The 22454-nt window shown below is 39.9% G+C and overlaps 1 protein-coding gene across 6 annotated transcripts in view; it reads left to right on the top strand.

The window, feature by feature from the left end:
- Positions 1 to 22454, top strand: part of CTDSPL (CTD small phosphatase like) — a 123097-nt gene that overhangs the window by 15617 nt on the left and 85026 nt on the right. For 2 of the 6 annotated variants that reach the window (XM_063722138.1, XM_063722139.1), the window contains exon 2: positions 16928 to 16972. The exons of the other annotated variants lie outside the window; for them this stretch is intronic. In XM_063722138.1, coding sequence (XP_063578208.1) covers positions 16928 to 16972 — 45 coding nt within the window. The remainder of the gene's footprint in view (positions 1 to 16927; positions 16973 to 22454) is intronic. 6 annotated transcript variants of the gene reach the window in all.

The raw sequence follows: 22454 nt of genomic DNA, 5'->3' as shown, positions 1-22454 counted from the left end.
ATGGACACTTGTGTTGCTTCCATGTTTTAGTGATTGTGAATTATACTCATATGAACACAGGTGTTTGAGTCTCTGCTTTCAGTTCTTTGGTATATATACAGAAGTAGAATTGCTGGATATGGTAATTCTATTTGTACTGTTTTGAGTAACCTGTATTAGTCTGTTTTGCATTGCTATAAAGGAATACCTGAGATGGGTAATTTATAAAGAAACACATTTTATTTGGCTTATGGTTCTGTGGGCAGACAGGCATGGCACCGACATCTGCTTGGCTTCTGATGTAGCCTCAGGAAGCTTATAGTCATGGCAGAAGGCAAAGGGGGATGGCAAGAGAGGAAGCAAGAGAGAGAGCGAGGAGGTCCCAGACTCTCTTTAATAATCAGATATCCTGATAACTCATTTCCATGGGAAGGGCGCCATTCATGAGGGATCTGCTCCCATGACCCAGACAGCTCCCACCGGGCCCCACTGTCAACACTGAGGATCACATTTCAACATGAAATCTGGAGGGGACAGACATCCAAACTATATCACCTCCATACTGTTTTCCACAGCATTCCCACCAACAGTGCACAGGGGTTTCAGTGTCTCCACATCCTCATCACACTTGTTATCTTCTGTTTTTGTTTGTTTGTTTGTTTGTTTGTTTTTTATAGTAGCCATTCTCATGAGTGTGAGGTATTAACAATGTCTTTTGAAGGTCAGAAATTTCTAATTTGATGAAGTCCAGTTTATCATTTTTTTTCTTTTCTGGATCATACTTATGGTGTCATACCTGAGAAATCTTTGTGAACCTAAGGTTATAAAGATTTTCTCCTGTGTTTTCTCTAGAAGCTTTTTTGAGGGAGGAGAAGGAAGTTTCTATTTTGGATTAGCTTTTGGATAAAGTAAAAGGCATGGATTAAAGTTTATTTGCATACGTGGATGTCCAGTTGTTTCTGCATCATTTATTGAAAAGACCATCCTTTCTTCATTGTTTTGCCTTTGAACCTTTATTAAAAATCAATGACTATATATATGTGTGGGCCTGTTTCTGGATTCTAATATCTCCTTAAATTTTGATCGCTTTCCTTAATGTGAAGCAGTGTTAAACTTAGGATAGTACCAGCTTTCCCTCAGAAGTAAATTTTTGGTCATGATTTAAACAGAAGAGAAGATGAAAGCATTGGACAATCTGTCAGGGCAGATTTATTCTACATTTTGCAATTGGGGGACTCTGAAAGGCAAGACGTAGGACTTCCTTCACTCTTTATTTTAGTCACTTACCCAAACAGATTTTGTATCGTGTATCTTTTTTTCAGTTTTAAAATTGGGGCTGAGAATTTCTTCTAATACTGAGTATACTTATGCAGAAAGTTAATACAAAAGCATAAGATAAGATAAATAAGCATTTGAGTTTAAACTATAGTTATACAATAGTATAAAAATGATGACTGTCTTAATAGTGTCTAAGAGAATAAGGGAGTTGCATGTCACTAAAACAAAAATAAATGTACTGAAGCCCCAGCTCTGCAGAGAGGGCCTAGGGTCTTGAGGGTGTGTGGGACACCTTTCTGGCCATCCCAAAAATATCTACAGAAAACAAAGAAGTGGTTACACTACCCAAAACAAGAGGGAAAAGCCAAGCTTTTTCTCTAAGTGGCTTGAGTTCTATCACCACCAGGTAAATAAATCAGGTGAAACTTTCCTAAGAGTGAAGTCCTCGTTCAGGAAGTATAACCCAGTTCATATAGAGATCACAATTCTGATTGCCAACAATTTCAAGACATCACTTAGAAAATAATGTAGAGATGGCCAGAGTCCCAGAGTTGGCCAAAGACTGGACAAGTGGCTAACATCCTTTTCTACCTATCTGCCTGTCTCATCAGGGCTCTCATTCCAGACAACCTCCAAGGGGCTGCTGAATGTAAATTTCTAAAGCACAGCTCTGAAATGTTGGATTAAAGATGTTTCTCAGTGACCCCCAAAACATGAGTTTCACAGCCTGTAACCCTTCATAGTCTGGCCAAAGGCCACCTTTTGAGCCTCCTATGCAGGATTCTCCTTCTGTGCTACTTGTTGAGCCTAAACACCGTTTTTTCACTTCACTGTACACTGTACATATACTGGTTCCTCTTACTGAGATGTCTTTTCCCTCATGTACCTGATAGGTGCTTAGTTTTCCTCTGAGATCCCCTCAAGTGTCACCTTCTCTTGACACCTTCCTGCAGTGCTTGTGCAGGATGCAGCAAATAGAGTATAAGTACGTGGGCTTGGATTTGAATCCCAGCTATATCACTTAAGAGTTATGTGAACTCTGACAAGTTATTTAATCTCTCTGAGCCTTGATTTCATGGTAGTAAATACCTTATAGGGTTAATATGAATATTAAATAATATTTTATATGTATATATATAGTACAAAGTATATGAGCATTTAATAAACATTAATTATTATTAATACTATCTCTTATTTATTCAGTGAGCATTTCTTGAGCACCACTGTGCTATTCAGTCATTCCAAGTGCTTGGGATGCATGTGTGAATAAGACCTTGCCGTTGTATTTGAGGTATTTAAGCACAGCGCTTTAAGAAAAGGATCTATGCAAAATGCCATAGAAGCTATCATGTTTTTATTACTACAGTGTACCAAGTAATATTATATATATATATATATAAATAAGATAGATATATATATCTTATTTCATCTTCCAAAAGCCTTAAGATATAGGTATTATTTTCTCCATTTTACAGCTGAGGAAACAGTCTCAAAGAGGTTAAGTAACTTGCTTGTGATGTAGATATGCACCTAACAAATAGTAGAGCCAGGAGGCAAACCTAGTCTGTCTGACTACAATGTAAAAATGAAGCTTAGATAGTATTTGGAGACTATTACAAGCCCTTTCAGATTTACATCTTGAAAGATGTATTTTTCCAAAAGATGCCACTTTTGCCTCTGTCATGGGCAGCATATTTAACAGAATAAATTCTAAGCTCCCCCAAGATGACAGTCCATATTTTCTTATAATGCATGTTATTTTGTTGTTTATAGAACACATTCTGTTTCCTTGAGTCTTGTTGTTAACCCTTGACCATCTTCATAATCACTTTTGTACTACGAATCGTAGAAGTGAGAGAAAGAATTTGTAGTAAAGGTCGAGAATCCAATAGCATTTATCTCTGAAATTCTGGGAGAAGTGATAGACCTCACTCTTACCACTTACACACTATATCTAGGTGTATAACTAAATACAAATGGAGTTTTGAGATGTTTTTAGAAGGAAAATGTGCTAAGGAGGCTCTTAAAGATGCTTGAATCTCATTGTATTGTCATTGTATTGGTCAGAGTTCTTAGTTGCAAACCAGAGAATCCACTTAAACTACGTTAGATAGAAAGGAGTTTGTCAAAAGATGTTAGTGGCTTATGGACCCTCTGGTGTAGCCTAAGAATCAGATTTGGCCATTTCACAGCAGGAAAAATGCTCAGCTACACCATGAAACTATTCTAGTGAAATATACTGCAGCTTACTTGCTCTTGAGGGGGACCAAAAAAAAAAAAAAGAAAGAAAGAAAGAAATGTACTGTGGCTCTCACCTGCTCATGATTCAGCTTGGAAGCAGCTTCATAAGATACTTGCTTTAATTAAACTTGGTGCTCATTTTCTAGGAACTATTAGAAATAAAAAGAGGCCAGTTCTTATAGGCCCCTTGATTCTCTTTAGGTATATACTCTTTTGAGGAGCTGCACTGAGACCTGTTTAGAAGAGATCATATAAATACAAAATCCTGGACAGGTGCAGTGGCTCACGCCTGTAATCCCAGCACTTCAGGAGGCTGAGGCAGGTGGATCGCTTGAGGTTAGGAGTTAAGACCAGCCTGGCCAACATGGTGAAATCCCATCTCTACTAAAAATACAAAAATTAGCCAGGCCCGGTGGTGGCCGCCTGTAATCCCAGCTACTCGGGAGGCTGAGGCAGGAGAATCGCTTAAATGTGGGAGGTGGAAGTTGCAGTGAGCCAAGATTGTGCCACTGCACTCCAGCCTGGATGACAGTGCGAGACTGCATCTCAAAAAAATAAAAATCCTAGATAAATTGATACATGTTCAAATAATGAAATTAAAAGGAAAACACTAACATAACATCTACTAACATGGCTAAAACTAAAAAATGTAATGTTGAACAACAACAAAAAACACCAAGTTCCATGATACATGCAGCATGGTACCATACATATAAAGTGTGAAAACGTGCAAAAAATAGTTTCTATATAGTGTATGGATATATATGTGTGTTGAAAAACTGAAAAAAAATGTTTGGGAATGGTGAATAACAAATTTATAATAGTTATTTTTGGAGAGAGAGGAAAGGAGGGATAGGGATCAGGAAGGGGTACACAGGGAGTTTCTGTTATATCTTTAATGTTTTGTTTTTTATGAACTGTTTTCTTGAAATAAATATACCAAAATGTTAAGATTTGCTAGAGCTGGGTTGTTCAATATATAATTGTGATATTTATTCTCTGTATGTTTAATATTTCATAATGAAAAATATTAGGCCGGGCGTGGTGGCTCATGCCTGTAGTCCCAACACTTTGGGAGGCCAAGGTGGGTGGATCACCTGAGGTCAGGAGTTCGAGACCAGCCTGGCCAACATGGTGAAACCCCTTCTCTACTAAAAATTCAAAAATTGGCTGGGCACGGTGGCTCACGCCTGTAATCCCAGCACTTTAGGAGGCTGAGGTGGGCGGATCATGAGGTTAGGAGATCGAGACCATCCTGGCTAACACAGTGAAACCCTGTCTCTACTGAAAATACAAAAAATTAGCCAGGTGTGGTGGCTGGTGCCTGTAATCCCAGCTACTCAAGAGGCTGAGGCAGGAGAATGGCATGAACCCAGGAGACAGAGCTTGCAGTGAGCCGAGATTGCACCACTACTCCAGCCTGGGCGACAGAGCGAGACTCTAACTCAAAAAAAAAAAAAAAAAAAATTCAAAAATTAGCAGGACGCAGTGGTGCGCACCTGTAAACCCAGCTACTTAGGAGGCTGAGGCAGGAGAATCGCCTGAACCCAGGAGGCAGAGGTTGCAGTGAGCCGAGATTGCGCCACTGCACTCTAGCCTGAGTGACAGAGGAAGACTCCATCTCGAAAAATAATAATAATAATAATCCTGGACTCTAGCTGAGTATTAGGATAAAATTTTTAAAATATTACTGCCTTCACATACAGATGAACTCAAAAGAAGAGGTAAAAATGCAGCTATTACATTTAGTTGGTTCTTTCATCCAATAGGAGAGTATTCAGGAAGATTGCCAAAAAACTTGGTAATTGAGCTTTCCAAAGGGGGTTCAGGTGATCCTCAGTGACAGTTCAGGCTGTGCACGCTGGAGCCACGTCAGACCCCAGTCTTAATATGTTTCTCTAAGGTGACCTTCCAAACGGTATTCTACGTGCTTGGTTTGGAGCCAAGTTGGTTTTGTGTAGTGCTCTAGCCACAGATGGTTTAACATGTTCTATTTACAAACGTGTAGCCAGATAGTATGGGTGTCATCAAAGAAATGATTTGCCAGTTCTACCTTGTTATCATGGGAATTTATTTTGGGAATAAAGAAACTGAATGTTTAGTCAGGGCCTTTATACAAAGCAAAGTGAAATCATATTGGAAAGAGAACAAAGACATATGTGAAATGCAATATTAAGAAGAGTCATCTTAAAAGAAATCCAGTTGGACAAAGTGTTTGAAGACCTGTGGCATCCCCAGCACAGAAGCTCCGCTAAGGCTTTAAATTGTTGGGATTTCCACTCGGGCTGGAGTACTGGCTCCCCTGTGGTCTAGGCTGCCACTATCACTGTGTCTTATAGTGTAGGAATTTTTAACCTGGAGTCCACAGGTCCCCAAGTGGTCCATGAATAGAATTCAGGGAGTCCATGAACTTAGATAAATATTACATCTTAATTTTCATTGACCCCTAACTAAAACATGGCATTTTTCTCAGTTATGAAGGTAGACAACAAACAACTGTAGTACTTAATAGTGCTGGTGACTTTATCATCATGTTCAAAAGAGGTTGGCCTGTGATTTTCCTCTCTTTAAACGTCCTTGTGAGGTCTTGGTATCAAGGTTACGCTGGCCTCAAACAGGTTGAGGAATTTTATTCTCTGGCAGAATTTGTGAACAGGTGGTGTTATTTCTTCTTTAAATACTTAGTAGAATACTTTAGTGAAGCCCTTTGAGGCCTGGAGTTTCTTTATGGGAGAGTTTTCAAATATAGATTTAATTTACTTAATAGATACATGATTGTTCAGATCTTCTCTTTCTTCTTGTATTTGTTTTGACAAGTTTGTTCTTCCTAGATATTTGCCTGTTTCATCTCTTTTCAAAATAATGAGTGAAAGTTGCTCAAAATATCCTCTTGTCTTTATAATGTCTGTAGAATCTATAACAGTGTCTTCTTTTTCATTCTTGATATTAGTTAGGTAAAAATTGTAAACATTAACAAAACTCAGGGTTCTTAAGGGTTTAAGGGAAATGGTCACTATTGATAGGAGTCCAAGTTATACAACTTTTCTAGAAAACAGTGTATATCAAACATAAAATGTGAGTATATTTCATCCAACAACCCCTTTTAAGGAATTTGCCATAAGTAAATAATCTCACAAATGCAGAAATATTCAACACACGATTACCTGTAATAGCAAAAAATATTGAAAAAAATCAGTAGGGGACAAGGAAGTAATTAAATTCACTAGAATGCCCTCATATTATAAAACATAGCATATTGACATGGAAAAGTGCAAGGGACATATTGTTAGTTACAAAAAGGTTGCAGAAGAGCATATACAGTGTCGGGTCTTCTGTGTTGAAGCATATACATAAATATAAATGCATATGTACATAGAGAATGGTTTGGAACCATGGTTATCAAAATTCTAACAGAAGTTATCTATGAGTGGTAGGATGTTGGGTAGTAGTTATTTTCTTTTTGCTCTTCTGTATTGTTTAAGATGTTTGCATGAGCATGCATCATTCCTACAAAAATAGCAAAACTTTCTAAAGATCTTAACAGTTTGCAAGATGAGAGGGTGGTAGGGGAGGAGAGTGTCAAAGCATTTTTGTTGCCTCATGAGGAACAGTCAGGGAAGGAGAGTTTGGAGCTGTAAGAAAGAAGGGGTAATCGGCTGAATAAAGCCCTTAGAAAGATAGGAGGGCCTGTACTCAAGACACAGAAGTTACCCTTAAAGGGACAGGACAATATTTCTTTCCAGAAAGGAGGAAAAGATGATTGAAGATATGGAGAAGTTCAGAGCTGGAGAGAAGGGAAAATTAGAGTGTTCATAAGTCACGGCTTCTAATTTCTTGGTGAAATCAGAGGTAAGACCATTTGCCAGGAGCGGGGCGGGGGAATCAGAGTAGAACAGGGGTCTTGAGGAAAGTGATAAGAGCCTCCAATAGAACTGACAGCAGGAAAGGGATTTGATGGGGTGTGGGCAGCTGAGTTGATCAGAGGTCTTACTGGAACTATAAGCCCTGCATTTTTAGGGAGCCCAACAGAGCATGATTGGTGTGGAGTTAGAGGGTGGCCCAGCAGGCTTCACAGAGCTTCAGAGGATGAGAGAATTCAGGATACTGACAAGGGCAATTTAAATGATTGGCTTTAGAATCCAAATCCTTGGGAGAAGAGTGAATTAGAGATAGTGCCAAGGACTGGATAATTAATTCATTAGTTGGAATATGGATATCCAAGAGGCCAAAGGATAGGAGTTTATGGTCAAAGTGGGGTTTCAGAGTTTGGCATGTTATAGGAATTCTGGGCGACCTGGAGTTTAATAGGTAGCCATGGAAGTAAAGGAACGATCATAGAATTTGGGTAGGTCAGAGGGTTGTGATGCTGGAAGGTTCAGTGTTCTTCCTCATGGATGAGAGCATTTCCCAGGGACGTGACAGGAATTCTTTTGGAGAAGAAGATTTTGAGGCAGGTAGAGATTGTCTTCAAGAATGGAAAGAAAGTTGACTCCTCAGGGAAGGCTTGATGAAGAGAACTAGTAGTGTTGTGGTGTGAGCCACTGTGGGGTAGCAGGAAGTTTGCTGACCCTCTCTCCCAAGACTGGGAACCTGGACCCTGGCAGAAGTCTCCCTTCGAGGCTGAAGAGCAAAACCAGGTTTGCAGTACCAGAGACTGGCAGGAAAAATGATCTGGAAACAAAGAAGAGTGCTCTGCAGAAGCTTCTTAGCAAAGGGACAAGGGGTCTGGGGTACAGATGAGCAGGAAAAAAGATGTGAGAAAGTAGCTTCTGAAGAGAGACAGACTAGTGCTAGGAAGGGCTGATCTGCAAAGGGGTGGAGATTTATATGCAGGTTTTCCAAAGGAAATGCCGAATGGTATATTTCTTTTAATCACAAAGTAGTGTCTGCTTACTACAGAGAGAACTGAAACTACAGCAAAGCAAACAGCAAGAACAAGTAAACAAAATAACCGAAAGAACTACCCACAATCTCAGGGTCGTGGAGCTTTTCCAATTGACATGTTCCTCCCCTCCATTTCCCACTGCCACAGCTTCACGTCAAGGCCACAAAGGCCACATTGCTTTTAGAATAAGCTTGTGCTCTGGTTCCCAAGTGTCTCTAACTGAGCCCCCAGGGCTGCCTGAATCCCACCCTTCACATCCTACGTGGGCTGCCAAAGTCATCCTCCCAAAACATGACTTTTCCTTAGTCACTTTTCTTATTAGATTGCATCATATTCCACATCCCTTCCCTGGCCCTCAAGGGTGCCTGTAACCTAGAACCATCTTACCTTCCCACCCTTGTTTCCAAACCTTCCGCTTTACTTAGACATGCCTTCCCATTTCCCTCCCGACCCACTTCCCTCACAGCCTCACATCTGGGTCTCTGTCCCCTCACTGGGATGTCTGCCCTATCACAATGACCAGTCCCATCCAGATTATCCCAGTTGTCAAGGTCCCATACCCTACTTTAGCCCATAGTGATTTTTGCCCTTCCAGTTACTCATCTGATCACCCCCTTTAGGATTTACATTAGTTCTGTTCCAGTAAAGGCTTAGGTAGGAAGCACAGGATGTAGAGCTGAGTTGAACCTATTCCCCTGATCTTACTAATGAGGTGCCTGATATTCAGAGAGACCAAGGGACATCCCCAAATTCAACCAGCAGTCCATTAGAGCTGAGCCTAGAACCTTGATTCTCAGACATGAATGCTACTTGTTGAATTGAAAATTGCATTCATGATACATCTCTTCACTGATTCCTGGCCAGGAAGCCCCAGAGACCAAAACAATGGTTATCAGTATTTAGAATATGTCAGGTTTACCTGGGGAGATTTATCAAAATCCACACTCCTAAGCCCAATAGGGGGAAACTCTGATTTGTTAGGTTTAGGGTAAGACCTGACTATTTCCAAGAAAACCTCCCTGGATGATCCTGATACAGGGAGCTTTCAGATCATCCTTTGAGAAAACCTGCTTTAGAGCTCATTCTTTGGTTTGGCTTTCTCTTTTGAGCTCACTGAGATCACCCCTGTGGACACTGAAGCTTTTCTGAAGCTTTCTCATCTCAGGAATAGGTTTGGATTACTCTACAACCAGATTTCCATCCAGGATGTCACAGCAATGGTTCAGTACTGCAGCCTGTGTACCTTCTCAGCCAAACTGGCCTGGGCCCAAGCTTGGGCCAAGTTATTTTTCAAAGTACTCTTGGGCGTACTGTGACACAATATTGAGCATAATGGAATTCTTGTGGGAAACGCTCCATTTATCAAGGTGTTTGTGGGCACTTTCTGAAGCGTGGATGCCTAGCCTCTGTGGCCTGCCAACTGTCTGCACCACAGGTAAACCAAACCCAAACTGTCTGCACCCAAGTAAACCCAATCCAAACATGTGCCTTGAACTTGCCAAACCCCAGCACATGGAGCCCTGGGCCAGGATTAGGAGGTAGAGAGGCAGTTTGTGTAGTGATGAGGGCAAGGCTCTGGGGCACACTGCCTGGGTTTGTATCCCAGTTCCACGGTTTCTAGCTGTGTGACCTTTAACATGTTTCCTCATCTATAAAACAAGAACTCAAACTATAAAAATAATTATATTCTACAAAATAAAAATAATTCCTAGCTCCCAGGATGGTTATAAGGATAACAAATCTATGCATGTGAAGCGCTTAAAACAGTGTTTGGTGCATAGCAAGTGTTCAATAAGGGCTTGCTATTGTTAAAATTATTTCTTGAAAACTGGGGTGAAATACTTAGACTGTAAAGAGATGACTCAATATGCATCTGTGCAATTATCAATCTAAAAGTTATCAATTCTCTCCTGGTTGCATGCATGAGCATAGATCAGAAGAATGACAAGCGATATAGTAATAGCTCCTCCAAATGCTGCCTGGACCTCTGAAGACAATTAAAAAATGCTAGGTATTTCCCAGCAATAAGGTCAAGCCTTGCATAATTTAAGAAATATACAGCAATTCCACATTTTGGTGCTTTGATAAGGTGGCAGTTACATAACAGGCTGCAACCACGCAGATGAGCAGAGCCAAAGGTGGGGGAGAGGGTGTTCTGAAAAGATGTGTGAGTGTTGGAGTGAAGGCTGTGCGAGATGAAAGACATGGCAGCAGTTACAGTCTTCATAAAGTTTGGGTCTGAAGGATCCACGCATGCCCTGTGACATTATAAATGGCTTGACAGCAGGAAAAACATCTCCTGACATTTACTGTCAGGCTAACACCAATGGGAGGAATGAAAGTTTGCCTTATATTTGTCGTATTACCAATGTTTTCTTATTCCTTGATAATGTTTTTAAGCTAAAAGTAAGATTGCATCAGTCTCTAAGGTGACACAAAGCTGAATTCGTCTCTGGAATTTATATGTTTTATCAAATTTTGCCAAAGACTCAACTTAGAGTGTTGCCAAAGCATCACCTTCCTGTATCACGTTGCCAAGTTAACTTTTCTTGATGCTCCGACTTAGTGGTGCCATTCTCCAAATTCCAAGTACAGGAGAGCCCTAGAAGGGTGTCGGAAAGCAGATTGCAGTAGCTTACTTCTGTTTTTGGGTGGAGATGCTGGTCCGTGTGCACTCAGCAAGTGATCCTGTGTGCTAACCACTAAAATACTTAGACCACCCTGTTTGAGTTGTGTGATATCTCTTTAAAAGGGAACTGACTGGTTTACATAGATTGCGTAGTATTTATCATAACATAATGCTCAGACTTTTAGAGACCAGAAAGCCAGTTTGTTTGGGGGACCATCTTTGGCCTAGCATCATCCTCATCTCCTAGAAGTGGCCAGAATAGCTTGGTTGTTGCCCAACCTTTTTGGATATGGTGCTGTAGCTGGGGGTCTTTAGATCCAGGGGTAAGGAGAGTGCTAAAGGGCACTGCCACCAGCCAGGGCAGGCTGAAAGCTTTGGCTCTGCCTCAGCACTTGTTAGCCTACCATTTTCCTTAGCAAGAAGCTGCTGTGGAATGAGTTCCTGGGAGTGGATGAGGCCCAGGTAAGCCTTGTTGGATTGAAGTGTATAATCTTACCTCTGGGTCTTTTAAAATAAATCAAATTTTAATATTTACAAATGATAACAGAATTTGGAATGAAGATTTTCTTTTTATTGCTGCCTGTCCAAGCAGCATGGGAGATCAGAATGTTAGCTAGATGGCTGAGTAGCAGGCAGTAGGCAGGGAGGCCTTAGCTAGCTGTAACTTTTATTTATTCATGTACTCCCTCCTCAGTACAGGACGTGGACCACACTGTGCTAGAGGGAGGACATTGACATAATACGATCTGACCTCAAGCCCTTATATATAAGGCATTAATTTGGATATCAAACTGTTTGAAGTTTTTTGTAATAAAGTTTTTTAAAACTTAGCACGTTTGAGGATAAGAAGGAGATCTTGGAAAATAAAAATATCACTAACTAAACAATTATAAAATGTAATAGAAGGGCTAGAAAATGAAATCGGTGGTTTCCAAAAGGTAGAATGAAAAGATGAAGAGACAGAAAATAGGGGAGAAACAACAAATAAAACTTTAAATGGCACATCCAGGAGGTTCAATATCTGGCTAATAGGAGTTCCAGGAGAACACAGAAAAGAAAAGGAAATTGTCAAAGAAATAATGTGAGAGAATTTTCAGAACAGAAGGTCAAGACACTCTATTTTGAAAGATGTTTTCAATCTAGAGGCCAATACAATTAATGGAAAAAATTACCCACACCTAGGCACATTGTAATCGACATCCAAAATGCCAGAAATAATCATAAAAGCTTTTGGAGGGGGAAAACTTGTCCCAAACAAACTGATGAAAATCTGAATGCTATCAGGTTTTTAAACATCAATACTGAAAGATAGAAGACAGAATAAAGTCAGTAAAATTCGGAGGGAAAGTTATTTTCCATTTAGAATTTTATACACAGTTGAACTTTCAAACAAGTGTAAAGATAGAACAAAGACATTTAAAAATCTGCAAGTACTGAAAATTTTGCTTCCTGCGGATTTTTTTCTAGGAAACAAACAGAATAAGTACTTCATCAAAATGAGGAAATAAATCAAAAACAGAGAAACAGAACCCAGGAGCCAGAAAACCAACACAGGAAAACAGCCATGAGAAGCCCAGTGGTGTAGGCCCAGCTGCTTGGGAATTCCCAAATGATCTGATATACCCGACCGTTTGGAAAATCACACATGCGTGGATGCATGCACACTCACGCATGCGCGCGTACCCACACAGCGTTAAGGCAGGATATTTGGAAAAATTTGAATATAGATGCATAGAAAATTAAGCAAATGAAATAAAGAGGGAATGTTAACTGTAAGGGAGTTGTACAAGGGAAAATAAAACAAAACTTGGCTTTTTAATGAACAGTTCTTATAATATATAAGGGAAGGGAAAATGGTGGTGCAAAAGAGCTAAAATGTAAACAGTTAAACAGGAAATTAATAGTTGAAGGATAAAATAGAGAAATCAAGAAATGACAATATTAGCATATTGCTTGGTTAAAAAAAGCTAAAAGCTTTGAAAGTGTTTGCCTCAAAGTAGTGGGTTTTAAAATTTTTTTTCAGCAATTTGATTTAAACCATGTGATTTTGTTTGTTTTGATAAAAAAGTAAAAGTTAAAAGTTTGACTGTGAATAGAAAACTCAAACCTGTATCATCCAAGAAGCTTTTGCCACCACAGGCGTCGCCAGCGTGGTGGATAGAGCACAGAGTCTCAATCAGATCCAGGCTCTGTGCCCTGAGGCTCCTCCTCACAGGATGTCCTCCCTGTCTGTTGGCAGGTAACTGGACCATCTCCTGCCAGAGCCATACCAAGTTGCAGATGAGGTTATAAGGCTGAGCGGGGGTGTATACCTAATAACAGGAAGGGAGGAAAGAGGAAGGAAGGAGAAAATTTCCTTCATAGATGGATTTAGAAAACGGTTTTGCCACCTTGTTATTGAGACAACTCCAAGGAAATTCTATCTGAAATCCACCCACCAGCTGAATATGGCATCAAATGACAATTCCACTTCACTGTCTGAAGCTTGCCTAGTATGACACAAAAGTATATCTCTAGGCCAGCCCCAGGGGTAGAGTTAACCAGTGGGCACACTAGGCTCTCTCCCATGCCTACCCTGTTCCATGTTGGGGTTAGGGTATGGTTCTAGGTTGACTTGATCCAGTAATCAGTCTAGAGAACAGAGAATGAACCAGATTTCCTTCCATCTCTACCCATTACCCAGGGAGTGACCTTTCCATACATCACCACTGCTGACCTACAGTACCTTATATATCTGGGATCTACCCCAGACCGGATTAATCCATGTCTGGGCTCACTGTGTGTCTGGTTATAATTGGACCACCCAGAACACAGTGATATTCAAGCAGCCATTCACTTCTCTGTACCCTACTTCTGTTGACCAGCACTGGCTGAAAGCAGTGGTTGTGAAGGAAAGGGCCTGTCTACTCCTACGCACAGGTGTGCAGGGCACCAGGCCAGCTGCAGGCGAGGACACAGCTGTTTGTGCAGACTGCGTGCATTAAAACCCAGACTGTCCTCTTTTACTGCAGGCTTAGAGTGCCATTTTATAGTGGAAACTGTTGTACTGAATTCCTAGTAGGGAAGGACCCATTTGCACTTTGAATTAGTTTTCATTTAATCTGTTAATGGAAGCATTTTTTAAAAAGAATATCTTTCATTTTTCAGATAGTGAGTCACTTTCTTAAAATGTGTTTGTTTATTATAGAAGTAGTACATGCTTGTAACAGGTTGAAACAATAAAAAAATTTTTAAAAAGGATTGCCATCCTCACCCTAATTCTATCCATAGAGAATAAGGATGGTGTACTGGTCCATAGAGAATAAGGATGGTGTACTGGTCCATAGAGAATAAGGATGGTGTATGTGTATATCTGTCTGTACAGCTTTGTACAACATATATATGTGTGTGTACATAGATGTACACACACATATATATGTGCTTATGTACTTTACAACAGCTATAACAATACATATATAATCATTTAATAAAAATGAGATCAATACAACTTTTTTTTCCTGTTGACATACACTGTAAACATCTTTTAATATCAGAACCTATAGATCTGCCACATTTTCAGGAATATTCTTTATATGGATGCACCTTAATTCATCTATGCATCTCCCTACTGATGAACACTTAGGTTCCCCAGACTTTTGATAATTAGTATCAGTGCTGCATTAACACCTTTAACTCTGAAGTCAGACGGAGTTAGTTCAGGTTCTAGATACTCAATTACTTACTTTAGCAAGTTATTTAAACTCTCTGTGCCTCAATTTCCTGATTTGTTAAATGGGAATAAAATTGTTCTCACAGTGTTCCTATTAAAAAAGGCTAAATGAAGGAATACATATAAATGCACCTAACATTATAATAATGATAGCTAACATTTATTGAGTACTTACTATCAGCCAGGTACTGTGTGTAAACAAATACCAACTGTTTTATGCTTTAGTCTTATAACATATTTTTTTAATACCTGTAAAGGCATCATCACCATTAAAATGGCATTAGCTATTCCTATGCATTTACTGCTCCAGTAAATTTTAAAATCAACTTTCCACCTACCTTTCATCAATATGACAAGTTTTTTTTTAATCCAGTTGGAATTCTAAAGGGTATCTCTACTTCTGAAAGTTGCCAGAGTAGAAAGACCCTTAAGCTTGAGTCAGAGAGAACTGAATGTTCTTATGGTGTCCCTCCAAAGCCATGTGACCATAAGCAGTTCATTTAAACTCTCTGAGCAATTGTGCTTTCCCTACCTGTAAATGGGAGGGTCAATCCTTACAGGAGTGGGGGGATAGTATAAGAAAGCTGGAACGATGCCTGACAATAAATACTTAATAAGTGTGCTTGCTTCTGAGGCAAGTGTTTTTAATTTATCTTCTGGTCCTTTGTCTTCAGCACCATTTTCAGTGGCAGCTCTAAGGTGATCTTTAGGGAAAAGAGTTTGAGAGTGAGAGCAGCAGTGAACATGCAGGATGAAGTTTAAGGCCCCCACTTCCTCTGCAGGGCAAGCTGAACATTTACGACCAGTGAAGATTAGCCAAGAGGGAGGAAAGGGAATTGGGACAAACATAGACTGTTCCATTGTGCCGGCATGTGCCACCAACCGTGGAGTGGACTTCCTGCTGTAGGACACAGCTGACCTTTGGAGAGTCACTGTCTGAGTGAGGCTGCCCTTTAGCAGGACAGAACACAGCTGTTGTTTGGATATCAGAGGCTAGTTAATAACTGTGTTTGGCAATCAACTCGGGATGTTAACAGCTTCTAGGTTTAAGGAAGGCCAGAAGAATAGTATGAAGGGAATCTTTGTGTTACCAACAGGTTCTTTGGTAATCTTTCTTTGAACAAAAATTAACACTTCGCAGCAGCTTTAAAAAGTATTAAGAGAACTCATAAAAGAGCAGATGTGCTGGAGATCACACTTCCAGAGCTCTCTGGGGAACTATTTCTGGACTAACAAGTCCAACAAATGTGTTAATTCAGGTTGAGATTTCTAATGCAAATATTGACTCAGTCTCAACCTTTGCAGTTAATTCTCCAACTTGAATGTGTCCTTTCAGGATATCTTGCCTGTTTTCTTTCTTTATGCCTAATCATTTGCCTACCCTTCATTTTGAAGGTGGTTAGCAGGTGGTTGTTTAGTGGTCAGTTCTACATTCTTTCTCTAGGTCTCAATAATGTTTAGAGGAATAAGTATAAATATTTCTTGATTTTCTTAGTGGTATAATTGTGGAAAAGGAGGAAGAAGAGATAGCCAGGACGGTATAGACCAGCATAAATGATTCTCAGTCTTAGAGCAGATTACAGAAAAGTAACTTCTTGCACACTATTTAGTATTAAAGAAAAAATGGATGACAGATTGTTTTGTTGATTTTTCCCTCAGCACACATGATATTTTTAATTACTCTTAATTTTTAAGCATGTTTTGAAGTTTGTATGAATTGGTATGCAGACTGCTACATGGCTAACCATTAGTATAAAATAAAAAGTTTTGACTAAAAGATAATGTAAAGGTAATGTAAACTTAATGTAAAGTTCACCTTCATACTTGAAGGATATTTTCACTGGATATAGAATTCTGGGATGAAGTTGTGTTTTGTTTTGTTTTAAGAGAAAAGATCTCACGGTGTCACCCAGGCTGGAGTATAGTATAGCACAATCGTAGCTCACTGCAGCCTTGAACTCCTGGGCTCAAGTGATTCACCTGCCTCAGCCTCTTGAGTAGCTCGGACTACAGGCACACACCACCTTATCCAGCTAACTTTAAAAAAATTTATTTTTTTTTGTAGACGAGAGTCTCGCTAGAGTCTCGCTATATTGCCCAGGCCGATGTCAAACTCTTAGCCTCAAGCAATTCTCCCACCTCAGCCTCCCAAAGCACTGGGATTACGGGTGTGAACCACCAGGCCCAGCCAAGTTTTTTTTTCCAGATGCTGTTACAACGATCTCCCGGCATCCGTGGTTTCAGATGCAAAGTGAGTGGTCACTGGAATTATTGTTACTTTTATGTAATGTGTAATTTTCCTTTGGCTACTTTCAAGATTTTCTACTCTTTATCTTTGGCTTTCTTTATGTTTATCTTGCTTAGACTTTATTGAACTTCTTAAATCTGTAAATTTAAAGACTTTGCAGCCATTAAAAAAAATATGTTTTTTCTGTCCCATTCTGTCTCTCTTTGCTTTCTGGGACTATGGTTAAACCTATGGTAGACCTTTCAATGTTGTCCTACAGGTCTGAGGTTCTGTTCATTTATTTTCAATCTTTTTTCCTTTCTGTTCTTCAGATTGGATAATTTCTATGAATCTATCTTCAAGTTCGCTGACCTTTTCTGTTATCACTATTCTGTTAAGCTCATCCAGTGATTTTTAAAATTTTTCACATATTTTAAATTCTAGAACTTTCCATTGGTTCTCTCTTATACTTTCTCTGCCAAGGTTTCCTATATATTTCATATATTCCTTTATGCCATTGAGCACAATTATAATAGCTATTTTAAAAAATCTTATCTGCTAATTGCACCATCTAGGTTATCTTGGAATCTCTATTGATTGTCTTTTTTCTTGAGGATGGGTTGCATTTTCCTATTTATTTGTATGTTAAATAATTTTGGATTGTATTTTGGACATTGTGCATATTACATTGTGGAGACTCTGGATTCTATTATATTCCTCTGTACAGGTTTTCTGGGAAGTGAGGGGTTGTTGTTTATTATTGTTTATTTTGTTTTTTGCCTTTGCCAACATTCAGCTTGGTTGAGCTAAAACCACAAACTCTGTCTCTGAATCGAGGCACTACCTCAATTCTTGGCTTAGTTATTTTATCCTTAGCTAGGTTGCTTAGCGTCTGCCCCATGCATGCATAGTTCAGGGGTCAGCCAAAGATTTGGGCAGTTTTTACATAGAATTTGGGGCTCTCCCTTTCTGGCTGTGTACTTTCTGGATTCCCCCCTTTCACTTTGTAGTGGTTGTGATTGTCCGAAAATCTGTCACCCGAGCACTACCTGCTCTCTATTGGAGTTTTAGCCATGCAGCATGGCACTGGTGGCAGCCTGACACCAGGCTGGGAGCCATAAAACTGAAAAATGTATCTAGATCTTTTTCCATTTTCCAAGTGTCATTCTCCCCCCTCTGAAATCTGCTTACTGTCTATCTTTTTACAGTGCTTCCAGGTAGTTATTTTTTATATTTTGTTAATAGTTTATAGTTTTCTCCAGGAGAATCAGTCTAGGATGGAAAACCTAGTCTATGGTAGAGGAAAAATAATCAAAACAGTAGTTTCCTATAAAGAAGTAAGAGTTTTTACCCAGGTATATATATTTGTCAAAACTCAGTGAATGTACACTTAAGATTTGGGCACTTCACTGAATGTAAATTTCACCTCAAAAAAAAACTAATAGTGAACTGTAGCTAATGACAGCCATATGTTTGAACATTTACAAAATAAAATATTGAGGAGAAAAGTGAAGTAAAATTGTACTTTTTGATTCCATGTACACAGAATCCCTGAAATGCAGTTAGTTGAGGCTTCTTTGGGATCTTCTTTTATGAACAGACAAGAAAAATGTGTTATGAACACATTTGTTCTCAGTTTCTTGAGCGCCCCTATAAACAAAGGGCTGTGGAATAATCAATCAGTAAGAATCAGATGTTTTCCCTGCCTTCTGGAAACTTGCAGCCTAACGAAGGATATAATACAAACATACATATGATTGAATGCAGAATATGATACATCCTCTAAGAGAGGTACAGACATGCTGGGGTGTTGTTCAGTAGAGTAAGCACATATTAGGTTCGAGGAGCCACGGAGGCTGCATGAAAGAGGAGTATCTTAAAACAGCAGGACAGAGGGCATCACCAAGGGGGCAGAAGGATATCCAAGGTGCAGGAGTCTGTGTAGATGTTTAGAGTGATGTGAAAAAGAGCTAGAAAGGTAGGGCCAGGGCCTTGAAAACCAGTTTTGGGTTTTATTCAATAGATAGGTAGGAGACGTCGTGTCTTTCAGCGAGGGTGGGAAGTGAATGCTTTAACATTGTGTTATTTTGTTATTTTTAATTGTTTTTGAGACAGAGGCTTGCTTTGTTGCCCAGGCTGGAGTGCAGTGGTGTGATCACAGCTTACTGTAACTTCGACCTCCCAGGCTGAAGGGTTCTTCCCACCTCAGCACCCCCTGAGTAGCTGGAACTACAGTCACATACCACCACACCTAGCTAATTTTAAAATTTCCTGTAGAGGCAGAGCCTCACTTTGTTTCCCAGGCTGGTCTTGAACTCCTGGGCTCAAGCAATCCTCCCGCCTCGACCTCCCCAAGTGTTGGGATTACAGGCGTGAGTCACCATGCCCAGCCAACATTCAGTTATTCATGTGATACTTAGAAATGCAGGACTTTCAGGTGGGACCCTACCCCCTCAGCCTCCTCTCCCCTTCACTGTGAGGCTTTATTTCAGACACATCCTCTTGGTAGAGGGCCCAGGCTGGCACTTTAATTTGAAGGAGTTAGACTAGAGGATCTCCACAGTTCTTTTAGCTCAGCATTCTGTGATCTGATGGCTGCTTGAAAGAATTGTTTCTTGTACAGATTAAATATTTCCTCTTGCAGTGTTATTTTGCTCTGTTAGCGAACTCTTCTTCATAAAGTCTGGATTGTACTGTAAGATATAGAGTAATACAGATTCGATATTCAGAATGTCAGAGCTCATGAGCTGTTGCTGTGTGGTGATGTTGTTTTTCACAGCTGTAACATTTTAAGCTATTGAACTTTCACGTTATGAAAAAAATGACTGTGCTGTTAAGCTAGATGGGGGCTATGGGGGAAGCTTTCCAAGTTTCTAATGAAGATCTAGTAGTTCTGCACATGTCTCAGGTAAGTCTGGATAATCCCAATTTATTTTACTTATTGATTTTTTTACCAATTTAAAATGATACACTTCACAGAATGCTTACGTCATTCTGCTAATTTCCAAATGCAAGTAGGATCTTAAAATTTTATGGGACAGTATAATTTCATTTCTTGAAAAGAAAATCTCTTACTGTATGAGTTTTTAGCCATCTCTCTATTATCTCTGATGTAATAAGTGTGTTAATCTTTGTCTCAGAAATAAAAATCCCAAACAATGTATTGAACCATTGGGTGAGTGGTGAAAAGTTAACTTTTCATCTCTAAGCATCCAGGCCTGGATGGACATCTGCTTGTGTGAAGAGTGAAGGCAGGATGCTGGAAAATTGTTATTTTCAGACCACTAGGGTCAAGCATCAGAAGTGAGAAAGGACTGATAAGCTGAAAAAGTTGTATGATATGGAAATGCAAACTTTTTGTGAGAAAAACAGAAAGAAAAGTAGCACAGAGCACTGCCATTAGTAAGTTTGCCATTGCCGTTGTGTGTGATAACTGGCTTAGACTTAGTTCCAGAAATCCAAGTGTGATTATTTTCGGAGTGCCGGTTATACACTAGAGAGCTCTGTCATAGAGAAAATGTGTTTATCTTTTGTTCACTTTTCATCTTATTAGGGAGAGACCATGCCCTGACCTCATAAAAAGCATTTGAACACAAAGCCACAACTCTTCAAGTGCCTCATATATTTGTCATCTGAGAACTGGGCAAAGATGGTCAATATTCACATTTATTGCCGGAATGAGTCCAGAGTAATTTCAGAAGCACCAGGGTCTTTTACAAAGAAGGTCTTCTCTCAGGGAACCCCAGAATGAAAGATCTCAGATCAGAGCTGCTTCAAAGAGGTAAGGATGTACCCCTAGGCCCAGGCCCCAGTGAGAGGAGAAAGGTACTTCTTTGTGTTAGCTGGAAAATGAAGAGTGCTGCATCAGAGACTTTGTTCCATTTTAAGAATACTGTACTGAAATGTATGCTTTCTGGCTGTTAGCAGACAGCATGTTTAAAAGCCACATATCGTGTCCAAATAATAGCAATATTATGTTGGACCACGTTAAGTTGCTGTTTTGCAGGTAAAGAGAGTTCAAATATTAGCAATATCACATGGTTTAACCTAGCAATAGTAATAATAATATTACTAGTGCCATCTATTGAGTGCTTACTACGAGCCCCATGCCAAGAGCTTTATACACATGATCTCATGTATTCCATTTATAAAATGTTTTTTGTTGCTTGCTTGACTCACATTCTATTTGGTCCCTCGGCAGATATTTACCGAGGACCTGCTAATGTGCCAAGTAACATACAACAATGATATACAACAGAGTTCTTGCCCTCATACGCTTTACTATATAGTGAGGAGGGCAGACAATCACAAGTGAACCAAAAAATTAATTAATTACAGATTATGTAGATCTAGGAAAGCTATAAATAGGGAACTGTGATAGAAAATATCAGGGTGGGCCTAGTTTTATGTGTGGTCGGAGAAGCCTCATATCTTATGGGGAGAGATACCATTAAGGAGCATTCTAGGCAAAGAAAACAGCAGGTGCCAAAGCCCTGCAACAGGAAAATGCTTGGCATGATCCAGGAGTCAACAGGATCCCAGTGAGTGAATGAGGTGGAAAGAAACTTGAGATAAACTTAGAAAAGTAAGCAGGATCAGGTCATATACGGAGAGCCATACCAGCCCTTCTGTTGTGGAAAAATAGAGTTTGAAATGTCTGTGGGACTACCAGGGAGAAGTGCTAAGTAGGCAGTGGTACCCTGGGCTGGAACCCAGAAGAGCAGTCTTGGCTGGAGATGTAAACTTGAGACCCACAAGCATATAGATGATATTTAAACTCATGGGAATGGAGGAGCTCACCTAGGGAGAGAGAGTAAACATTCCTGAAGAATGCCATCTTTTAAATTGTAAAGTGACTTTTCATGCCTTCAGTAACTAGCACATCCTAAAGCCAGAGATCGTAGGAAATCTGTTCCTGTGGGCCAAGGGGCCATGCTGCAGTCTGTAGCACATAACCCCTCTTACCCACCACAAGGGTCTGGTTCAAGGAAAGCCCCATGTGCAGGAGCTGCCAACTCATAGCCTGAATTATGACCATCCTGTGGGCAGAGGCAAAAAACAGGAGCCAATCAGGCTGCTTCCTCTAGAGTTTGACATTGAGAAACTGAGAGACTGATGATGTGGTGGCAAGTGAGAATTCTGAGCTTAGAAAGTCAGAAGACAAGCTCAAACTGAAGGCATGAGGATCAGAGAAGATAGCAGAGAAGAAAGTGAGGAGGCCAGGACATTGCAGATGCTCTCAAAAAAGCAAGGACTCAGAGGGAGCCTTGAGTCCCAAAGACTCTTCAATTGCAGTCACAGGCTATGTAGGCAATTGCAATGGAGTATTGCAAAGTAGGTGTAGTTGTTAAAAGAATGGGCTCTGGAATCACACTTTTTGAACTCAGATCTTAGCTTTGCTGCTTATCTCTGAATAACCTTAGATGAATTAGTTAACTTCTCTGGGTCTCAGTTTCCTCATCTGTAAAATGGAGATAATAATGGTACCTACAAGATTATACTTGTA

This window comes from Pongo abelii, chromosome 2 (genome assembly GCF_028885655.2).
Source record: "Pongo abelii isolate AG06213 chromosome 2, NHGRI_mPonAbe1-v2.0_pri, whole genome shotgun sequence".
Classification (NCBI taxonomy): domain Eukaryota; kingdom Metazoa; phylum Chordata; class Mammalia; order Primates; family Hominidae; genus Pongo; species Pongo abelii.
The sequence above is the reverse complement of the archived record's forward strand: the minus strand, read 5'-3'. Positions and strand labels throughout refer to the sequence as shown.